Below are 24,378 nucleotides of genomic sequence, written 5' to 3'. Positions count from 1 at the left end.
AACTTATAGTTCGGACAATACGGTAATCTAAAGCTTCAAGAACAGACATTTAAGCATTTTACTTACACTCACCATAGACATGACTGTCACTAATTTTGGTATTTTAATCATTTAGGTGCACTATTTTTTAGTGTAGATTTCTCTGTTTTCAACATGAGGTCAAAATTATAAATACAGGCTCAAATAAGCACATCCACCATTGAAAAGAGACGTCACATCACAGGAACTAATGTCAGAAGACGCAGACAACATCAGCAGAAAGCTGAGTCTTGCCCACGTTTGACTCTGCTTTCCTCCTCTCTCAACATTTTGTTAGGGTTGCAAAGCAGCAAAGTAGTGGATTACTGCCATCCACGTGTTTTTGTCTGCTCATGAGAGTTTGCTTGACAGCTTAATGAGTTCAGTTGGCCTTAGTTGCTTTAACAAATTCTGTAAATAATGTAAACTCTGTGCGTGATTCTTAGTCTTCAATTGTCACGCAAACTTTCATTGAAAGTGTCCCGCGTGGTGGTGGTAGGATCATGCTTGAAAGTGCTGCGGTCAGTTGGAACTGGTGTGTTGCACAAAGTGGGTGTTACAATTAAAACTTTGGCTTATAGACCAAAACGGGGATGTGCTGAGCGTTATGATGGAGACAGCGGCGCTCTCAGGATATCACAGCAGCATTTAGAGGAGCATTGTGCAAAGGTTTTCAAAATTACAAGCCTATATTGACTATATACCATGAGAAGGCATCTGTGCAGATCCCTAGACCAACAGCAGAACTACCCCTGCTTGGGCTTTGCCTCGCTGCACAGTGCCTGTATAACACATCATTGAATTGGTTTATACGTGCACAGCCACTAATATTGGTTTCAGTCTGAAAGCATCTTATCTTCATTTTCCTCCACGTCACCTCAAATCAGCAGCTATACGACTGTAATTTGGACACAAGTTGAAGGTGGTGTTTCAGAAGGATAATGATCAACACATAAATCAAAACTGAAATGCTACCGACCTGAACATTATTAGCAGGGAAGCCAAAGCTCTACAATCACCTCTGTAACAATTTCCCCTTTGAAAAATGTTGCTTAAAATAAATAATTAAAGGCTTAAAATGACTTGACATCCACGTCATGGTGGGTGTAAACGTATAACCAGAGCTTCTGGGCAGAAATATAAAAATAACTGACCGAATGTGGCCAGTTTAAATAAAATGACTGAAGCTGCGCTAATCGTTTTAAGTGTAATTTGTCATTTTCTACTTCAACAAGCAGTTCCATCTGGATGGCACAGAGCAATGCTTTCCTGATAAATCCTTTGCTTTTATGCATATTTAGTTCAAAACAAACAAAAAAATCCCTTTTTTAATGTATGGGTATGGGATATGGTTATTCCACAACAGGAAGTTGTGGAATAAAATCAAAGATTGTGGGAAAAAAAGCAAAGTGAAGAAGAAGAAAAGATCTAAGAGTCGGCTCACAAACCTGCCTCCTCTCTATACGAGGCAGCGGTGGCCACAAACAGGCTAAGTTGTGTTTGGAAAAATGTGCTGATCCCAGACACAACAACTCTTTTCTAAGGGGAGCCACACCCAATCAACTGCCAGTGCAACTGTCTTCCAGTCTGCTTCAGGCACAATAAAGGACCTCTGGGCTAGAAAGTCAGCTGCACACATCTGGATGCCGCTTTGTCTATATATTTAAAAAAAAAAGACCGAAGGGAAATTAGGTTGTGTTTTTGAACGTAAACAGTTACAAGCTATAAGATTAAAGTCTGAGTGTGGAGTTAAACTATAAAACAGAATGACAGAGATGACAAAGGCATGTTGTGCAGCACACGGATATATAGGCTCACTCAGACACAGAGCACGCCGGCCACTTAAAGACACTATGGAGTTTGCAATTAGCCATAAAAATGACAAAGCACATGTAAACAGTGAGTGGGCTTTAACATAAGAGCAGCCCGTGTCTACTATTTTAAATTCAAACCCAGACAGAACTTTTTTTTTTTTTTTTCCTAAGGATGAAGTTTGCAGGCAGCCCTCTACTTGGCACAGTTGTGGGTAAATGTCGAAAGCTATATATGAACACAAGAAGCCTACTTACAGGCCTAATAGTCTTATGTAAACTCAGTACTTGCAGAAGTTCGTTAAAAAAAACTATTTCAATTTACAATAGATAGAATGGCAAACAGAATTAAGATCGAGCATCTTGTTTGAATTATTATTTAATCTTGGAGTGTCCTGAAGCAAGCATGGCTTGCAAACCTGTATTAGAATCCTACCACATTGTTTTGTTTATTTAACAGGAGTTTTTTCGGATGCTCCCTTATTAAATGTTCGCCACAACAAGTCATTACAACTTGAACAGCATTTTTTCGCCGGATGCCCTTCCTGACGCAACAGGGAGTCGAACAACTTTTTGTGCACATGGTTAGCTGGAATGCAGTGTCAGTGCCCTGCAAAATCATTCAGCCCCCTTGACTTTTTACCAATTTTGTTATATTCCAACCTGTAACTGAAATGTTTTTAAATCTGATTTTATTTGATGGATCTGCACCACATGGCTTATAGTTTTTTACGTGTGTTTTTTTTTTTTTTTTGTGTTTGAACTGTTACCCTTATCAATTACCCTTAGGGGATAATACAGATTATTGTACTTGAAACTGGTGAACTCAAAAGTCACATAATAAGTGACATGATGGGATTAAGTTCCTAATGTATGTTTGCCTCACAATAAAAAAATTATATTTTAAAGTTATAGACATGTTCTGTAAATGAAATGGTGAAAACTCCCAAATTATTAATTTATTCCAGGTTGTGAAGCAAGAGACTGTATGTCATATGTCCCCATTGTAGGACAATAAAGGTATTTCTATTCTATTTTATGTCAACAAGTCATATTTAAACAGAGTAAACGAGGTAACATTTGTCCAGCACTTCAGCAAACTAAGGTTCCAACACATTTTTTGTGTAGGAACCTACTTCTCCAAACTCTAATTTCCAGGTCATCAGTTCATTTTGTCCATTATAAAACATAAATGCAATGATTCCCCACAAAGGCATGGCAGGCATTTTCCACTCTAGGCAAGCATTAAATATAGATCTTGCAGAATCACAGACTGAAAGACAGACAAAAAAGGACACCAAGAAGGAAGGACACAGAGTGAAACACGTGCAGAAAAGAAGGTAAAGAATAAAATGAAAAAGAAAGGACATTAGGAAGGAAGAACAAAGGGATGGAGGAGTGGAAGGACACTGAAGAAAGGGAAAACAGACAGAAAAAATAAAGGATACTGGACGGACAGGGAAAGGAAGGACACAAAGTTTGGAAAGACACACGAAAGAAGGACACAGGGAAGAAAATTAAAAAAGGAACTATACAAGAAAGGAAAGACACATGCAGGGTACAATGAAGGACAAGAGAGACAGTATACTGGATGACTGAAGAAAAGAAGGAAGGGTACAAGGAAGGAAAAAAAGGACAAACTGAAGAAAAAGTGACAAGGAAAAGAATGATAGGGAGGGAGAGGGCTAGGAAGAGGATAGAGAATAAATGAAGAATGAGGAAATGAAAAAAAGGCCAATGAGAAAAGAAGGACAAAGTAAAGAAAGACTTGGGGAAGGACAGAAGGATGGACACAACAAAGAAGAGGTCTAGAAAAAAAGGAGGGAAAGAAAAAAAACAAAGAAAGAACATGATAAAGGAAAAAAAGGGAGGTGGGAAGGAAGGGTGCCGTGAATAAATAAAGAGAGACAGGAAAGTGGAGGAAGGAAACAAGTACAGGTAGATCCAGGGAAGGACTTAAGAAAGGATACAAGGAAGGAAGGAAAGAAGGTATGTATTGATTTTATTAATATAATATCAGACTGGAGGTCGGTATCTGCAAACGACCAAACCTTGTTGGCCTGCTCGGCATTGTGGGTAATGGTCCGTCTCTCTTCGTCCCACCGAGCGTTGACCTCCCTCAGCTGCTTCTCCATGGCCTGCTGCAGGCGAACAGCCTCCTCTTTAGAGTCACATACAGACGTCTGCAGCTCCGCAATCAGCTGTCAGGTGGGAAAAAAAGGAGAAACAAAACTTGAATGACTCCGTTTGGAATCCCACAACAAACTGGATCATTTTATTGGCACATTTAACTTGATAAAAAAGAAACCTAACGGCCGTGAGCAGATTGTAAACAAACGGCCGCTCTCTTCCAAGTCGTGTCCTTCATCTCAGCAAATGGAGATGAGATGGGAAAACACTTTTCACTTTTGAAAGAGGATCTGGATGGCGAACAGTCACCTTGCAATGCAGCTATTTCTTTTTCTTCTCCCTTTTCCAGTCTCATGTTGTTTTAGACAGAAGACATATAGAATGGAAAGCGAAAAGAAAAGAGGGACTTAGAAAAACGGACGGGAACGAAAAACAACTTCCTTTTTATAGGAGCTCGTCGACTTTGTGTTGGCGAACTTGCGGTGCGCGCTAAGATGAAAAGGAAGTGGCTGGTCTTTGAAAAATCTCCCGTTCAAATTAACATTCTATTTAAGCCGCAGTTAGAGAGAAGATGAGGAAAGATGAGAGTGGGTGAAAGAAAGAGGTGGTGGTGGAGGGAGGGGGGGGGGGGTGTTCTGCAGCTAGCTCTGGGCTAGACAGATAATTGTTTGCCGTGTTCACACGTTGCAGGACCAGGCCGGCTGGAATCTGCTCGCTGTGTGGGAGTATGCCACTTAAAGCGATACAGGTCGGCCACAGATAGAGGGAGACGGTGAGGGTGGAGCGATGGTGAGACGGAGATTAGGCTTATTGTATGCAGCCACATGAAAGCAACAAACGGCACAATATTGTGGGAGAAACATTTCTCGGCTGAGCAATTATACCCCTCTGTGGACTCCCAGCAACTGCTGGTCTTCCACCCCCAGGCAGTGGTGGCACTCTAAACTTGTGAACTCGACTTGTTATTCTTCACTGTGTTACAAAGCAAACAGCAGCACTGCACCTTTTCTGTGCTTGCTGTCAGTCTGGCATTTTTAAGGCAGATCCCGTTAGACTTATCACTGCTTATGCCTAATAATGGGATCTTTGAACATGAAGTAACTCTAAATAGGAGAGGAAGAGCAGTTTAGATCTTCCATTTAGAAACTAAACAGTGGATAATTAAGGCCGGAACATTTTTTGATCCTTCAAAGTATGTTGTTTTAGGTATGGATTTGTTTGTGGAATGTAAATGAAAATGGAAACAACAATGCAATGCAATCTGTGAGACGCTGTGGTGAAACCTGAACTTTTGCTGTTTGGTCAGTGTAATCTTATGATTTAATTCACAAGTGAAACGCAAGGGAAGGATCTATGTGACAATCCAAAGATAAAATATGCATCTAATCAACTGTTGGCAAGGGATTTAACATTATTCAAAAAGGGAGTGTTGACAGCATTTTTCTCCTGTAAATATCTATTAAAATCAGGTATTTAATTACACAAACCTTAAATTATGCTCAACATATTTATTTGTGCTACAAAGTCATACTTTCTAATTGGCCATAGTTTGGACATTTTCACTTATGGGTATACTCACTTTAAGGTATTAACGGCTGTGTGTTGACTAATTTTGAAGGGACAGCAAATTTACACTATTCCCAAACTGTACACTGACTGCTTTAAAACGACAAAGTGTCATATCTTCAATGTTGTCCAATCAAAAGACATAGAAAAATAAAAATATAAAGTCCTTTCCCATCTATGAAGTGCATGTTATGTTTATGACGCATATCTCTTTTGTGCATGTCATGAGTACAGGTAAAAATGTTGCGCAATGTGCTAGTGCGCGAGGATTAAGTTACATCACAGTCTGTTTTGTTCAAAATTTTAATTTCCTGAACATGCCAAAGCTCCCACATACTTGCACTATCTATCCATCCATCCATCCATTTTCCAAACCGCTTTATCTCTCATGGGGTCGCGGGGGGTGCTGGTGCCTATCTCCAGCATTCACTGGGCGAGAGGCGGGGTACACCCTGGACAGGTCGCCAGTCTGTCGCAGGGCAACACAGAGGGACAAACAGGACAAACAACCATTCATGCACACACTCACACCTAAGGACAATTTGGAGAAGCCAATCAACCTAACAGTCATGTTTTTGGACTGTGGGAGGAAGCCAGAGTACCCGGAGAGAACCCACGCATGCACAGGGAGAACATGCAAACTCCATGCAGAAAGACCCAGGGGTGTACTCGAACCCAGGACCTTCTTGCTGCAAGGCAACAGCGCTACCCACTGCGCCACTGTACAGCCCATACTTGCACTAATTATGTGCAAAATGTGAGCTACACGCACCCTCCGCGTGGATTTGCGCTTTCATAGTCAAGTATGCCAACTGCCTACATTTCTTTTGACAAATGCCTACATTTCCCACACTTTGGATTCCCACGCAGCGGGGGAATGGATAGTAGCAAGTTTGATGAGCTAGTTGAGCGCCTAGAGCCGTTTCTTCTCCAGCAGGCACCCACCACACACCTGTAAGTGCGGCACAGAGAGGGGCTTTGACGCCGCCCGTCCTTGCAACTGCCTGCTTGGAGCAGCTCCGCGCATCAGTTTCAGATATAAAACAGTTCGATGTGAAGACTTCTTCCCACCAAGCGGTTTATAGTGTGACACCGTGTACGAGGTCAGAAAAACTGAGCTTTGCACTTAACTGTACGCGTGGTTTCCGTGTGGACGTCTGCAGACTTAAGTCTGCGCAAGTATGTGGAAGAAGTTCAATCTTTAAACTATAAGAGCTTCCCGAAGTGGTCATATAATCCTTAGGCAGAATACCCTCATGCGGGAGCCACTTCAAGCATTCAGCATACTGAAGTGAGTCTAGCTTCATTAGTCCAGACAGAGGCTCTGCATAGCATAGCGTGAGATTAAGTAGTTTTTATTGGGCCATTGCCATAACGTTTGTTTAGCAATAAAATAAATTCCACATCAGCTGTGCCCATGTGTGGTTTATACAGCGTGTTTACTGAAATGCAAATCAGACACAATAGTTTGACAAGGATTAAATTGACCACAGAGGACTTGATTAATGGACAGAACAGGAACCTACAAAATCTGGTAGTGCTGTAATTGGGCTTTTTAATAGAGGTTTGTTTCAATATCAGTTCATTATACTAATTGAATGTTTTGTAGAGGGTTTAAGGGAGTCCAGATTTTCTAAGTAGACTATGGGCCTTGTACATTCACCAGGATGAAGATTAACCTGGGTTTGCATGTCTTTGGGAAAAAAAGTCCCTCACACTAATGATGAAAAAGTATGGAGTTTATAATTCTAGATCAGATGGGAGGAGATCCTTATTTCACTCATTATTTAATCTCCAACAGCATGTTTCTGGCCACTTTAAGACTATAGGATAGACTAACTATAAGAAAAATATTCTGCATTGCTGACCAGGTGCACTGAGAAAATGGCTGGTGACCAGAATCAGCTCATTTTCAGCTTGACTGGGTCTCGCCTGTGAATTGCTTTATAAAAAAATAAATAAAATCTATGTCTTTCGATCCATGAACACACCACACACTGCTAACATGCCACACTAACACAAACGCTTTTTCATGTGGAAGTTAGTCATGAAAAATGACTCAAAGTTAGCATTTTCCAGTAAGACTGAGGTGATTAACAATAAAGTAGGTGGACGCACAACGAGTGCGAGAAGCTATTATGTCTTTTCAGTGGAGGCATGATGGATGTTCATTTAGGCGGCAAAAGGTTCAGCTTGCTCCCTGCTGCTCTTAACAATGACTAATCCCAACAATGTTCCCTGCTAATATTGTGTTTGTTTTGACAGTATTAAAATCCTGCTCTCTTACACTCGCAATGGTACTTTATTTGGGCAAATAATTAAGAACTGGTCACAGCAGAAGGGTTAGAAAATGTTTTAAATGCTGTTACTTATTGCTCTCATGGAGGAATTTGCACCCTCTTATCTTGACATCTGGAGGTCAGACCTTTAAAACACAGAAATTGTCCACAATACTTTGATGAGTGGATTGCTAAGCAGTTAGGCGTGACGAGAGGAAAGCCTTAGATTAACTCTCTATATTGGTTTCCATAGTCTTATAAAGAAATAAATGGTCCTCTATCTGATTTTTGTAGCAAATTGCTCTTGCTATTCTTCTGATGCTGACCAAGAAGTGAGTTATGTTTTTTGTTCTCTTAGCTCTACATATGTGATGTAAAAATAATTAACAGTATTTGTATCTTTAATCTAATTCTTAACATGTTTAATAAACATGTCTTTTGGTCTACTTCGTCATGTCAGACAGGTTCTATTGAAGTCATTTTTTGATTCTACAGCAGTAATTAGGCCTGGGTGTGGCTTGTGAAACTGAACTAAACTGTCCAAAAGATGTGGTTAATCACAGTTGAATCCTGAATTAACAAGGGGAGCAATTACTTTTTTACCTTTAACAAATAACACCATCATTTAAAAACTACATTTTGTATTCTTTTCAGGTTATTTTATTGTACCATCGAAATTCTTTAGATGATGTAAATCATATAGTTGTTACTAAAATGTATAAATAGAAAAAATCGTTACGGGTAGAAACACATTTTCAAAGCCCAACAAATTTGCTATCAAATCTTTTGAGAATTAGATTAATGACGTAAATATTGTTGAAGATCCTGCATTGTCATCAAACAGCCAAGCTGAAAGATAAAAAAAAATAATTAGATATATTTGCATATGAACTTCGAGCTCTCATCCACTGGGGCCCCCCGCCTCCCAACTCCCACTGTGGACGGTCAGGGATGAAGTAATGATCTCTCATCTGCAACACGTCCAATACCACCCACCATAACCTCATCATTAAGTAGGGAGAGGGAGCGCAGACCTGTTTAGTTCACAGGTCACCCAGGAGGACCACTCTCAGCGAGATGCTTAACACACACGGCTGAATCTGAGAGGCATTAATTAGGCGAGCCTGTGTATGTGTGAATGGGGAATAAAGGGAGACAAAAGCAAAAAGACAAAATATGCGTGAGAGAGGGCTCTGTGTGTTCATGCACGTAGCATACATTGCTATATCTGCTGCGTCTTTATTCCCCCCTAGGATAATGTATGGTATGCTTTTAATTGGGCTATTAGCCATGCAGCTGAGCTCATGAGCGATGCCCCCCTGTCAGTCAGTAAAGGGTTAACAAGCGGGGTTATTCTTAGAGTTTCAAAGAGTTCTTGTTTATATTTAACCAAGTTGCCCCAAGGGGACAGCTGAAAAACCTCTCCGCTCCACCTTTACATTTTAAACCAATGCTGATGAAGCCCTGACAAATACTCTGAATTATTTAGTATTATTACAACACCAATGCATCTTTAACATTATTCTCTTTCCAACATGCTCCAGGAGTGCTTTAAATCTTTCCCTCAAAGACTTTTTTTAAAAAAAAAAAACAGAGTGTTTGTTAAACATGTGCCAGATTTATTCTCTCAGAACAGAGGACTAATCCCTTACTGCTCGTCTGCGGTGGCACACTTCGTCACCAAAGCGGCCAAACATGACTGAACTTTCACACAGCATCCGACTTCTTTTGAAGTTGAGCATTGTGTAACCTAATAAGCTACCGTTTTTCTCACAACATCTGCTTGTCAACCTGGCTTTCAACTTGAAGCCTTTGCCAGCCAACTCAAAATATGTGTGTGTGTGTATGGGGGGCGGGGGGGTGGGGGGGGAGACACCCCCTTCTTTGAATTTTCTTTGAGGAACAAGGTGTAATTATGGCGAAATTATTGTAATATTTTAGCCTACGACATAATCGAGAAAAAAGAAGAAGCTTTTTCTCCTGTTGTGTAAACAGTACTTAGGGGGTGTTTTGGTTCTTTAAGCTGGTGAAGGGAAAACTGCTTGAACTTCCCAAAACATTTTGGCTGAATGGAAAAGTTTTGAAGGAAGCTATAATTCTGTTTGGAGAGAAGAATTACCCCGGATTTAAATGGGCTGAGGTGACATGTTCTAATGTTAAACACAGGGGTCCCAGGAGATAAGTGCGGCTAGGGGTAGACGGGATCAGAGGACGAGGAAAACTAGAAAAATTTAACTTAGAAAAAGACAACCAGGTGTTTTACGTGAATGTCTGCTCTTGCTTTTAAACATTAGAGGCTGATCAAACAAGGAGACTATGTAGATTTAATGACATCCCTACAGTACATTGCAGGAACAAGGTGACTACAGAAACCTGAGTCCCCGTAGGCCTGGGTTATAATGTGGACAACGGGGTCACTTGTGTTATCTACAATGTGGTTTTGATAGTAGCAGAGGTTGAAAATAGTAAAGGCTTGAAATGGTCAGGTTTTTGGATCACGTTTTTCTGCTGCTTTCTTTCATGTTTCTTTTTCATGTCATGAAACACTTCATGAAAAGACTGAAAATATATAAGTCTTTTATACCTAGAGAAGCTCTGAATAACCAGATGATGACCAGAGCCGGTTGCTTTTCAGCTGGATTTGCCCCGAGTGGAGACCAGCTAACTAGAAACCTAAAAATGTGACATTTTTCTAGTCAGTGAATTAACTATACTACGGTCCACCATGTCGCTATGATAACCAAGTTCTGTGGTGTAGATGTTAATGCGGAAAGAAGATTTCCGATTTCAGTAAGATGGGCAGAATAAGATCAGAAGAAACGGAAGCTAAAAGAAGACATTTAAAAGGAAGCCATCATTTACATAATTTATTTCTTTCAAATGATTTGATCAGAGTTAAAACAAACCATTGTCCTGTCCATAAGCCGTCGAACCAAAGGCTAGTTCACAGGTTCAGTTGCTGGTTAGGCTTTTTTACATGTTAACCCTTTAAAACTAATAATAGAAAGAAACTTATTTTAAACCAACAGTGAAATAAGCAAACCATGCTTCATAATAAAAAAAAAAAGTAAAATTGATTTAACAAAATCAATGCATTAAAAGTGCTGTGGAGAGTATGCTGCATGAGCTTCATTGTTCACTTATTTGTCTGTGTTTGAGCCATTGTTTCACATGGGAGGTAAAAGCACTAAACTTTAAAGCACTTGTTTGATTATTGGTGGCAAACTGTACTAATTTTAAATCTATTGAGTCTGCTGTTCATTCATTTCACATTCCTTTACACACAAAAAGGTTAGTCACAAAGAACCATTGGAAAAATTCTTCCTTTGACAACATTTGTGAAACTAGAACGGACTTAGAACAAACAAAACAAAACAAAAACAAAACACATAAAAAATTATTATTAAATGGAGAACAGGTATGGTCCTGTGTTGTTGCACTGACTTTATTCTGGAAGTTTAAGCTTACAGCCAGAAAACGTTGCACACATAAATAATAAAATAAAACATAAGGTTCTCATAAATTGCGTAATGAATTTTCATACATTACGCATAGGAGGGGACGATTTACTACAGTTCTGCTGCTCAGTGATGTCTTTGGAGAAATTTCAATGAAAAGAAAGAAAATACAAGACATCTATCTTTTACGTGAAGTGTGAAAACATTCACAGATTGTTGTCAGATTGTTGTAGCAGATGAGCAACAAAGACCTTCGCCACCAATAGGAAGGCTAGCAGATTAGAGAAGGTGTCTTAGGCTACGATCACACTGCAGGTCTTGATGCTTAATTCCGATTTTTTTTACTGAAATTGGATTTTTTTTAAGGGGGCCGTTCATACTACTATTAAACGCGACTGTCATCATACTGCTGTCTGAATGTTCAAGACCGCAAAGTGACCCACGTACGCAGATAACAAAAGAAGACATCACACAGCAGCGCACTGTTTGCGGAAGTAATGATGAATGTGGTTGATTCTATAAGTGTTCAATAAAGTTTTGTTTAAGAAAACCTTCAAAATAAAAAAAATAATAATACCGGCCAGCATCGCTCCTTGTTATTATTATAAAGTTGTTGAGCAATGGGACCCGACAATATTAAGACCACATAATAAGATGTAAGAAGAAAGCAGCACAGCTATTAATGGTCTTTTATGGAGCGCTAACTGCTACTAATGTGTGTGGATGTGTAGTAAGAGACAGGAGAGTGACGTGAGAGACGGATAGAATGCGACATGACCGTTCATAGTGCGGACGCTTTGAAAAAAATCCGATACATATTAGAAATAATACCACATATGGACGTGGTCCAAATCAGATTTTTTTGGGGGGTGAAAAGATTGGAATTGTGTCGTTCACACTGCCGTGAACAAGACAGATATGGGTCGCATATGGGCAAAAAGATCGGATTTGGGTCGCTTTCTTTCCCTGCAGTGTGAACATAGCCTTATTTCATTTTTTTAAAGCAGCACTGTGTAACTTTTAGCCACTAGGGGCGCTGTATCTGTAACTTTCAGGCTTAGTGCCCTTGAATGCCACTGGCAAATAACTGAGCTAACTGAACCCTAACCCTACCTACTAAAACCTGTTAAAAAAAAACTAAAACACTAAACAAAAAAATGTATGGGCAGTTTAATGAGACTTATCAGGCTTCCACTTGCACATATAGCAGAGCTGCCAGCTTTCTCAATGTCGTATACAGGACACAGTGTAACAGGTCAGAAGCACAATACACAATAGCATGGGCATAGTGATGGGCAAATATGCACAGTATGTTCCTGAATTTACATTTATTTGTTGCTCTTAACCAGGGGTGCCCACACTTTTTCAGCATGGGAGCTAATATAAGATGACCAACTAAAAATGATCTACCTATAGTAAAAATACAAAAAATAAATTTACAATCCATATTATTTTATTATGACTATTCAATATTCTGTATTCTATTTTCTTTTCCATTTTCCCCTATTAGGATAAATTATCTTTTAACTGAATTATAATTGGAATACATATCGGTGTGCCTTTCATAACTACATGAACCCACATTGCAAAATACAACTCTGTGTCCATTGTTTGACCTTACATTACTCCGATGACTTGCACTGAATGACATCAGCCAAGGCCGCACAGTCCAGACAGTAGCTGCTGCTAGCCAATCTCACGCACACTTCCAGGTGATCATCAGTCATGGTAGAACGGTATTTGGACTTAGTTATCTTCACGTGGGAAAAGGCTGATTCTCATAAACAGGTGGAACCAAATAATGCAGTCAGGGAAATGGCACATTTCCTCATGTTGGGGTATTTTCCCTCCGTTAGTAAGTTCTAGAACTGTCCATGAGCCCTGGACTTCAGGGCAATGTCAGCTTGCAGAGTCAAAATTTCATTCTCAACTCAGGACGAGTTCAGGTGAAACAGCGTTGCATTTTTTAATGCAAGGGAATCCACCTCTGCATCCTCCCGAAAAGGGTAGCACATGAAAGTAGCAACTGGCTCCAGTAAAGCAAAGTCTTGACAGCGTCTGTCAAACTCTGACAGACAGTTCTCGATCTGCTCTGTGTGTCAAGTCTTTTCTTGAATCTCCAGCTCCAACGCAACATCCTGGTTTGCCAAAGCATGGTGCTGCAACTTTGAGGACAGGTGTTGCATCTTTCTATGAAAGCATTAACTGAGCTTATCAGATTGATCACAGTTTTGTCTTTTCCTTGCAGCTCTACATTAAGTTTGTTCAACATGTGGGTAAGATCGGTTAAAAAGCCAAGTCTAGCAGCCACTGGTTATCGTTTAATTGGCTGTATTCTGCATGTTTGGCTACAAAGAAGAACTCCTTGATCTCAGGACAGAGCTCTTGAAATCTTTGCAGGACTTTCCCCCGGCTGAGCCATCTCACGTCAGCATGTGGCAACAACTCGGAGTGGTCGCAGCCTGCCTTCTCCAGACGTCTTTGAAGAGATCTAGCTCAAATAGAACAGGCGATCTTCATCCATTGTGTATTTCATGTTGAGTACAACGCTTGTTGATGTATTATGCAATGATAATGGAGGAAGTCCGGGAAAGCATCGTCCTCCCTACACTTAGCAATGAAACAATTGGAGCGGCCAACCATCGCAGGTGCTCCATCCGTTGTGATGGACACAAATTTGCACAATGGGAGCTTGGTTTTCGCGATAAAGGTTTTGAAAGACTGGAAATATCCTCTCATTTGCGTATGTTCTTTCATGGGCGGTACTTTCAACAGCTCCTCTCTCGCATTCATGTCAGAAAACACCATCCAAATAAGAATGCACAACTGGTCAGTGTCACACATCTGTTGACTGATCTAATTGCAATAAAAAACACTCGCAGTCTGCAATATCCCTCCAAAGTTGCTGGGTCAAATCCTCAGCTACGGCTTCAGTGCGTGGTGCAGCTGTATCCCTCGATAGCTGGAGAGCTTTGATTGAAGATGATATCTTTGATTTGTTTTTAAAGTCCCGGAAACAAGGAATCAGCGGCTTCAACAGATGCCTCTTTTATCATCTCTCCGTCTTGAAAGGACTTTTTTGTGCTTGACAATTAAGTGACTCACTCAAAATCATGCTTTGGTGTCTGACTTCGCTTTTGTGGTCAGATGTGAGATAAATGACTGCTGTCCGGACAACTGGGATTTTAGTTCTTTCACCTTTCTCTTTCTCAGCTCGTTTTTTTGGGGGGGGGAAACCAATGCCGTAGTTTTTGTGAACAGTCTGAAAATGTCGCTCCACATTTCCTTTCTTTGGAATAGCTCTGGCACACTGACAGATGAGGCATCCTCTTCTCATCCACACGGAAGTGGTAGGTTTTAGGCTTCTTACTCGAGCACTCATTTTTATACCTTTTCTTAAATTTTCGTTGTAAATAAATTCTAGGCTAGGTACGCTCACATGAACAAAACAAGTTAGCATAGCATGGTTTAATGAGCATGTGCAGGGAGCCGACCCGAGTAACGCCAGATTGGCAAATGTCATAGTGCAGATCAATTATAGCCAGATTATTGTGAAGTGCTCGCCTAACGCCTATGTGTGTTCATTTTAGCTCCGCTGCGCTCACCGTATACTTTCAACATGGCTGGGCTGAGAGTCACAAGAAACCAGCTGTCTTACAATTTTATGAGAAGAAGAGGATGTCATTAGAAGGAAGAAATAAGATGAGATTGCATTTGGGACATGTCTTCACGTGACCCCCATGAGGAGCGGAGGAGCAGGGAAGGATGGTCTTGTTGGTCAAATCAAATCTGTGAGAGTGCCTTCTAGTGGTCAGAAAATAGCATTGCAGGAAGAAGCCGAATGAATACACATATTTAGACTAGATTAGAACACACAACTTGGACAACAGCATCTCAATAAAGGACAAATAATGTGTAAGTCACAAACATTAAGTACAACAGCAATCAAAACCAAGGACAACTTGTTGAGCCATTTAGCGAAAAAACAAAAAACAAACAAACAAAACAAAAAAAATGCAGTTTTAGCTGTCAGTATGAAAAGGAAATGGCTTGAACTCATTCTTTTGAATCTTCCAGGAATAAAATGTACTTGTACATTAAGTTAAATGAACAAACCCCAAACAAAGAATGTCTATTCCATCTGAATGAGTGTAACAGTCTAATAACTTAATTTGTAAACAAAAGTCAAAGATTTTCAACTATAAATATTTTATTACAGTGTTGAGTGGTGTAATCAATGCTTATTTTGTGCATTGCTGATCATTTCTAGTTGAACTGATGCAAATTTTGTTTCCTCAATGTTTGAGGGGGAAACGTTGCAGGTAACCCCCCCCCCCCTTCCCCCGACTAGTGTGCTATGTGACAAAGTTAGGTGGAAAAGGGAAATTTTACATGAAAGAAGGGGGCAGAAGAAGGCAGGAGAAAAGAAACTGATTACCTGGGCAGACTTGGCAAGCTTCTGACTGTACTCCTTCTCAATCTGCTTCAACCTGCTGTTTGTCTGCAACAAGAAAGAAGAGAGGGGCGGGTGTGAGAAAGAGATATGCAGACAGGTGGATGGAGGGACACAAAGAGACACAACTGAGAGGTGAAATTCAATCTTCTGTTAGGAAGTGCACAGAGGCACATCACCCTCCCAGCTGACTCGCTGTCTATCACACACGAACACACACACTAACGCTGACCTCTGTCTGTTGGCAGTGTGTCCCTGTGGCCCCTTGGCACCGCTCCAGCCTTAACGCCTGTGTGTGCCAGAAGGTAGTGACTGCCATGATGCCCAGAGGGCACCGGTCTCTTTTCATCTCCAACCAACAAGCCATCACTTAACAAGAAAGGGGGTGGTGGATGGGGCGAATTAAAATGTTGCTGCCAATTAGCCACAGATGGAAAAGAGAAGGTGATGATCGAGAGAAGTGTCGGGACTCAATGGAGGAAACTGATGTTAACTCAGCTCTGATCTTCTATCGTTTTTTTATGCCTTGTTATTTCTTTCAGCAATCTTAAAGTTCTATACAATAATCTAAAAAAAACAAACAAGGTGTATAAGTGTATAAATGAGATTTTCATAATTAATTTAAAGGCCAGCATTTCCTTTGCAATTATGTTGGGACTTGTAGTTTGTTAAAGTCCAAAATCAAGTAATATATAAAATGATGAAAGAAACAAACAAGACAGCTGAGAAAGCAGCTGAGAGATGCATAAAAGTAACCACGTCATGTCTGGAACATCCAGTTTAAGGCATCTTTATGTAACACAACCGCTATCAAAGAAGAAAGAGATAAAAAAATATCCAATTTAGTTTAGAGTTCTTAAAGTGTAGATTTATGTGGTGATTTAGCGAGAGAGGAGGAGAAAATCAGCAGAAAACTTGTCTGTGTGTAATAGCTTGAATGCCTAACAGACCAGCACCCCGCCCTGAAATCTAAAAACACAGAAAAGGTGGTGAATGATCCCAAAAGTGACTGTAATATCTAATTCTACAGTTCTGGCGGCATTCAGGTGGGCATTAGGTTTTCTAACCCAGTTCTGACCAGCACTGCTACTCTGACAAGCACAGCTGCCGGCTCTTCCATGTCTCCCAACAACTGTGTCTCCAGAATGCCATTCTTTACATTAGCGAGATGCTGCACAGGGGTTTAGGAAAATACAGCAGCAGTGAAAGGAAGCAGCAGGAAATCTCGCCTTTTCTACACATTAGTGCAATTTACTGCACTACTGCAATTTACTGTGATTTTTCAAGCTGTATGCAAACGAAATTTCGTTCTGTACGCACTTTGTGCACACAAAATGACAAATAAAGCTGTCTATGTCTATGTTGTAATCATATATGTTTAACAGTGCAGTGATGTAGCTGTAAAAAACATTATTTAAAGGACACAGTCTGTCATGCCAGACCAACTCTAATTTCATCTTCAGGTAGTTTTTTTTTTATTTGGCCCTAAAAATTCACTTCAGATTAATGCAACACATATTGTGGTCAGAAGGGGATCAAAAACACTTAGAATCTTGTTTATTTTACTCAGACGAGCAGTTATTGATTTAATTTAATAATGCGATCAGAGTACATCAGCAGATGTTTTGTACTGACAGGGGATACATAAAAAGTAAAAACCATGAGAACAATTCATTTTTCATTGTTTCAGAAACTTTGTAATCACAAACAACACCTGTGGTCGCCTCAGTGGACTGGCTGCTGACTATGACAGTCCTGGGTTAATACATCTCTCAAAACCTAGTTTGCAATAGTCTTAAAAATGGGGCACACAGTGTTTCTAGCAGAAATACCTATTTAACCCATTTACTTTTTAAAAGCACACCAAGTTTTTTTTTTTTGCACAGCAGGATCTTTGCAGTAAGAGTTAGAGTACTTTCTTTGTCCTTTTTTCTGTTTCCCATAAAGGAAGTAGATTAGTTTTTATATATTCCTGTTAGAAAGGCCAATATTTAAAGCTATAGGCAGTTGTGTACATGCCAGTAAGGTATGTAATAAAATAGCTTTTTTGCTTTGACAAAGCAATGACTTATTTTGACTCAATTTGCTTAACACTTTTTGTTTAGGTTTTATGACACACACACACACACACAAAAAAAAAAACCTTTTGGAAATACAAAAAGTTAACACTTCTTTCATTTACATATAATTTATGTCTTCTTTCGGTAGTGATTTAAAACAATGAGTATACAAACACACTTCGTCGTCATATCCTGAGAGCCTCTCACAGACAGACGACTCAGGAGCAAACAGTGCGCCATTGAACACGACTGTCACAGCCATCAACACCTAAGCTGCGTTCGGCCTCTGCCCCCAGTCCAAACACTTCCTGACAAACACCGCCGTCCGCTCCGAACGGACACACCTGTCACTATGGATACACAGAGCCGTCACCAAGGACACGGACCTGTCTTCCTGCGCCAGGATTCTTTGAGTGGCGGCCTCGCTTGTCCCCAAGGGGCCCCTGCTGCACCTGATGAGCGCGGGGAGGACAAAGAAAGGTGTAGAAAAGAGGAGGGGAAAAAGAACTGTGCACGTGGGAGCGGGGAGGCGCAAATGAGGCTCTTTTCTTTACATTTGATGTATTTGGTTTCTCCGAGTGACTGTGGCAAGCACTACAGCTTTGCTAAATAAAACTGTGGTTGTCAGGAGGCGAGATTTCTCAACGGTCTCCTTCAGAGACACGAGCTTTGCCGTCTAAATGACAACAAGAGGTACGACATAAATGTGGCTAAGCAGTGAAAAACATACCTCATCATCACCGCAATTGGTTGTGAATTAACGAGCCGCCCGCTGTACTGTAAATGACTTAGCTTCACATCTAAACGCATTCACAGAGACACGCTGCCACGCTGACAGGCAAAACAGGCTCAGATGTCTCATAAAAACATAAAGAGGCAGCTACTCGCCTATTCCCTTTACTTACAGTCACCCAGGGGAAGGCAGCAGAACGCCCTGTACAACATCAAGCATTATAGAGGCGAACCATCTAAATACACATAAAGAGATGGCTGGAAGTAGACTGAGACGTGGATGGAACATGTGAGAGGAAACAAAAAAGGCCCCGCTGGACTGCGGAAAAACAGAGCTAAATTAAAAGCCCGGCCATATGTGTGAGAGTCTGTAAGAATTTTCAAAGCGCCTACCTGTGCCCTGCCAAAGGCGTTTTTGTGCTGAAGGCACTTTGAGGCTGTATCAGGCTTTTCAATCGCCTCTTAATCCTAGCAGTGTGGAGTGCAGCTGCTTTGAAGTATGTGTGTGCGTGTGTGTGTGTGTGTACGGATACCTCGTGGATGTGTGTGCGCGTGTAAAGAGAGTGGAAGTAGATCTGAAGGCAAGGCATGCGCCGCTTACGAGAACTTAATTAATAATCTGCAGTGGGAGCCAGGCCAAAAACACACACGCACAGACAGACAAAGGGACACGCCGCACAAAGACTGACAGGAGTGGCAGAAGGCAGAGTGACAACTTTCTCCAACACGCTTAAAGACACACAAGTCACAGTTGCTCAAACACAGATAATGGACAAACAGAGAGCCTGACTTTGATCTACAGCCGTTTAGAAAAAGGCTCGCTCAAGGTGTGCATTCCAGGAACGCTCTATTGAATCGCTGCTAAAAGCAGGTAAGAATTTCTCTGTGGAGCAATGCGCCAACAAATGTCAACTTCTGGGGTTTGAGTGAGTGGAAATGACCCCTCCTGTTTTCAAGGGGAGACAGGTGTATATATATATATATATATATATATATATATATATATATATATATATATATATATATATATATATATATATATATATAAAAAAATCGACATCTATAATCATGCTTTCAATTGTTTTTTGTGTATAATATTAGATTTGTAATTAAGATTTTTTTTTACTTTGTCTTAAAGTCTGAAACCATGACCAGTGGCGTCTCTGGCATGATAAGTTTAGTGGGGCACAAAAACTCAATTTTAAATTAAACAGATAATTAGCATAAACAACCACACTAAAAAAATCCATTTCATATGAGCTGAATGTATACATAAAATTACAAATAAAGTATTATTGAACAGAAAAGATTCACATCAATCCTTCAGCCAACAAGGACAACCGACACTAGATAAATATTTGCTTTTAGTTTCCCATTTTCCCATTTTCCTTTTTAATTTTCCTACATTTTATTCCAACTGTTTTTACTTGCTTTTATTCTATTTTTATTTTCCAATGTTTTAATAATGTAAACCACTTTGCGTTGACTTGCACTAAAATGTGCTATACAAATTAATTTGCATTGCCTTCCAAAGATGATTGCACACCGGCAGAGTATAAATGTAACGTGTGCAAATTAAGTATTTTGATTGGACGATCCAAGCTTAGGGCCAGAGGATTTGTGCCCCACGGAGGTCTAATGAGAGCGTATTGGGCATGCAAACTGGTTTTTCAGATGTCCATTATTTAAATAAACGTTGATGGGCTGGCCCCAATATCAAGGCGCCTCAAAAGGATTTAGCCTACTGAGCTTGTCAGTTTTCTGGCAGACTTAGATATATAAACAGATGTTTCTAACTGAATTTTATTGGTAAGGAAATCCATATTTCCTTACCATATCCAATCATGTCTCACTGATTATTGCGAACATAGAGCTCCACAGTGACATCTGGTGGGGCCTGGCCCCACATGCCAAAGACCACGACAGAACCGGATTGTCCAAATGGAAGTGCAATGCAGTAAGAGAGCAGCTGTGATTAGAGTCCGATTTATAAAATGTACTTTATTGAGCCCAGAATTGGACATTTTTTAGGCAGCAGCAGGATGATGTATGGAAAACAGTGATAAGCTCAACATAAGGCCTAAAAAGTGGAAAGTATAACCTAATAAATTAACAGACATATTTACTTCTAATGGTTGATGGTTGGTTTAATTCAGGGTTTCATTTTTCACCTAGCAAATGGGTTTGGCTGAGATTAAAGTTTATACTGAGCATGCATAAAGTTTTAATGGACTTTATTATATTTCTGGACCAGAGGAGGGTACATTTCTAAATGAATTATTCACTCATTTTTAATTGATGCCTGCAGTGATGGTACAACTGCTGGAGTTCCTTAAGGATTAAACAAAAAGAATAAAATGGAGCAAATGCTCCCTTTTTATGGCTTCAGATCTCTGTGCCTCTTTCTGTCACAGTTGCTAAATGACTGAAGTTACGCTGAAGTAAGGGCAGGAATAGCTTGTGATGACTTTGGTTTCTTATTACTGCCACCCGCTGAACTGGAGGTGTAGTGCAGTTTCCATCACAACTTCCCCATATGGCATTAGGCTAATTTCAATGAATTTTCCATTGACTTTCAGAGCAGAGGAAACAAAAATCACACAAATTACCTAGGATTAATTTTACCCGGGTTGAAAAAGAAAAATGTAATTTATTTAAATTCTGGGTCTTTTAGTGTAAAACGTGCCCATTTGACATCATTACACTGATTATATGCCCAGGTCCTGGGCAGAAATCCCTTCACAATGTCCATGTAGAGAATAGGAGTATTAAACCACAAAAGAAGAATTATCAAGAGCAAGAGTGAAAAACACATTCCTCATAACTCATTATTTTTTTCACAGAATTTGAAAAAACAACAAAAAACAGTAAGAAACAAAACTATAAATTAGGGGTGTCAAACCACAGTCCTCAAGGGCCAGTGTCCTGCAATTTGTGTGTGTCCCTGGTCCAACACACCAAAATCAAATAATCAGGTCATTAGCAGGACTCTGGAGAACTTGGGTCAACCCAAATAGCCTTAGAGTCAGGACTCTTTAAACAAAGCAGAAGTGCGTTGGTAGTCACCATGATAAGCACTGTCTGACTAGTGCAGCCAGTAAGGAAGGAGGTAGGAAAAGGAGCCTGTATGCACCCTCCGAGTTTTGCCTAGGAACCCCGCAATGTCCCTTACAGGCGCTAACGAGCTATGAGGTATCCCACAATCTTTTGTGTGACAGCACGTATCAGCACAGCCCTGGCACAGAAATCAACGAAAAATGTCCGGAGAGAAGAAAGCGCGCACTTTGTCCACTTTGGGGACATTTGGCAGCAAAACCTTTCGGTACCGGCTCTTTTGTTTTTTTACACAGACGTGTACATGGATCACATCTGGATTTGACTCACATCATCCATGTGAGTTTCCGTCACAGGAAATTTACTAGTGTAATTTACTAGCGGTATGCAACGAAATTTCGTTCTGTATGCACTAAGTCTAAGTCTAAGTGATGACGTCGGAGTTAAAGGTTGTCTGAATTCGGCACAGCAGTCTGAACTCCTTTCCTACCCCAGGTTGAGTTCTTACTTTTGACCCTGTGAGAGGTCAACGAACAGGAGCTAGGAGCCGGAGCAAGAAGCTATTATTAAGTGTTATTGAATGGAGCCATTGACTGCATACTGAGGAGCTAATTCAGTCATTTGATTCAGGAGTATTGGACCAGCACACATCTAAAGATTGCAAGAGCAGCAAATTAGCGAGTAAAGTAAAATTTAATCAACTTCACTGTCAAGTTTGCTATGTAAAAGATATACAGCCAAATTGAAATGTCAACGCACACTGATCCACGATGCAACAAACCCTGGCCAGGAGCGACTTCAAAGTGTCACTGCCAAGTGCGTTCAGTGGGACATAAGTGCTTAAAAGTGTTTGGATTAATCCTAACCTGTACAAAAAGTAACGGGACCTTTAACATTGGCTTTAAAGATCTATAATTTAAATTTTTTTACTGAACTGTGCCCATGTAATACAGGCTTGGCCGAGAACTTCAACCAGTTCTCCATCCTTCTAAGTGTCTTTTGAGTTTGATAAAATAAAATTTCTTTATATGTATATATGTATCCGTTGTTTAACCAGAAAAATAACTAATACAACTTGTGAAACATTAACGAGAAGTACAACAGGTCCTGTGAAAGAAGCAAGATAATTGAGAAAAAAAAAATTCTGATCTAACCATGTTAAGGGGCTGTGGTGTCCTGTATAGCTCAAACTAGCTACCGAACGACGCAGAAGAGCTCTAAACAATCGACCCAAACAGCCACATTTTGTTCACCCCGTTGAACTGAAAGGTCGACACCTTTTCTGCAAAGATCCTGCTCTGCAGGTTGTCTGTCATGAAGCTACGCAGCATTCTGGAGCGGAAAAAAAAACTAGCTCATTGTTCGTTGACATGTTATTATTGAGCGTGCCAATACCTGGGGCTTTATCTTGTTTAAGATAAAACGTTTCCTTAGAAAGGATCATGTTATTAACTATTACAAGTGCACGTTACAGATCAGTAACTTCAAACTGACTGTTACAAATCTTTAGTTCAGGATCAAAGCCATTTACTCCCCAGGCCAAACGTATGATTTCAAAAATACTAGGGCTGAAACAAGTAAGCGTATCAAACGTGAGTAGCCGATTATTCAAATAACTAATCTAGTAATCAAATCATTAATTAGAGTCAACAGACTCTGTCATTTGCTGTAAGAACAACTGACTCAGAGCAGTAATTAAGCCAGGACAGTACAAAAAATAAAACATTTTTCCATTTAAGATGAAAACTCTGCTTTGTCTGTAAAAATGCTCTATCCAGAACTCCTTAAGTAGCACAGTTTAAGCTTCACCTAATTCAAGTTCTGTAAAAAAAATAGAAATAAAAAAAAAATTTTTTTTTGCCGTTAATCTGTTAACCACAAAAGCACACAGATTAAACAATTAGAAAAATAACTGTAATTATGTACTGTTTTGACATAGATGGATGACCTCAATTATTAAAGGTTACAGGATGACTTAACAGTTGTGCCCTCTGTCCTCCTACCTCCTTCTCTCTGTGACCTCCATCTTTGAACAGTTTAAACCTGTTTATCCAGGAAAGGTTTGGTGGTTTAGAGGGAGAGAATTTATTCGGGTGATCACAGAACACTGATGCGATCCATGTACACGTCTGTGTAAAATATAGAGACGATAACTAAAGGTATTGCTGCCAAATGTCCCCAAATTTCATTCAGCTTTATTCACAACTTCGGTTTCATGTTGAAGAGTAAAGGTGAACACTTGCACAAAAAGTCAAAAAGGCCAGTCTGTAATGTGTCATATAACATACACCTAATAGCTGTTGTTTCACCCTGGTTACAACAAACTGTACGTAGCACACTAGGGATCTGATTTATGCAGTTCGTCTTTGAATATTTTTTTTTTTTTTTTTTTTTTTCAGATTTAAAAAGCTCAAGTTTTTTGTGAGCCACCAAGCCTTTCCACTGGCAGCTGTGCTTGTAAGCACTGAAAATGAGTCTCTTTTTGTCGCACATGTATCTCGTAACGATTTGAGTTCAATCAGCTTGCGAGGGAGAGAGCTGGGAGATGTTATTTGCTCGTTTGTCTGTAATCATCGTCGTCTTTGCCCGCACATCTTTTGAGAGTCTGTGCGAGAGAGGGGAGTTGGTGCTGTAATGACAAGAGGTTTTATTTTGCATTTCACAGTTTGCCATCAATGCCTGTCAGTAGTGATTTGCTTCATGCATGCTGCTCAGTGTCAGTGCTTCGTTGGCTTCATACAGAGAACAGAAATAATGCAGTACACAGATAAACATACTTCAAATCCTCCAACACATAGCAAATGTACAGTGATTATA

The 24,378-nt window shown here is 40.1% G+C and overlaps 1 protein-coding gene across 7 annotated transcripts in view; it reads right to left on the bottom strand.

Annotated features, from left to right (window-relative positions):
- Positions 1–24,378, bottom strand: part of cep112 (centrosomal protein 112) — a 172,744-nt gene that overhangs the window by 36,925 nt on the left and 111,441 nt on the right. For all 7 annotated transcript variants that reach the window (XM_036148055.1, XM_036148057.1, XM_036148053.1 and 4 more), the window contains 2 exons: positions 15,701–15,763; positions 3,881–4,030 (listed from right to left, as the gene is read on the bottom strand). In XM_036148055.1, the coding sequence (XP_036003948.1) occupies positions 3,881–4,030; positions 15,701–15,763 (213 nt within the window). The remainder of the gene's footprint in view (positions 1–3,880; positions 4,031–15,700; positions 15,764–24,378) is intronic.

Source organism: Fundulus heteroclitus, chromosome 16, assembly GCF_011125445.2.
Source record: "Fundulus heteroclitus isolate FHET01 chromosome 16, MU-UCD_Fhet_4.1, whole genome shotgun sequence".
NCBI lineage: Eukaryota > Metazoa > Chordata > Actinopteri > Cyprinodontiformes > Fundulidae > Fundulus > Fundulus heteroclitus.
Note: the sequence above shows the minus strand (reverse complement) of the source record. Positions and strands in the feature narration are given on the sequence as shown.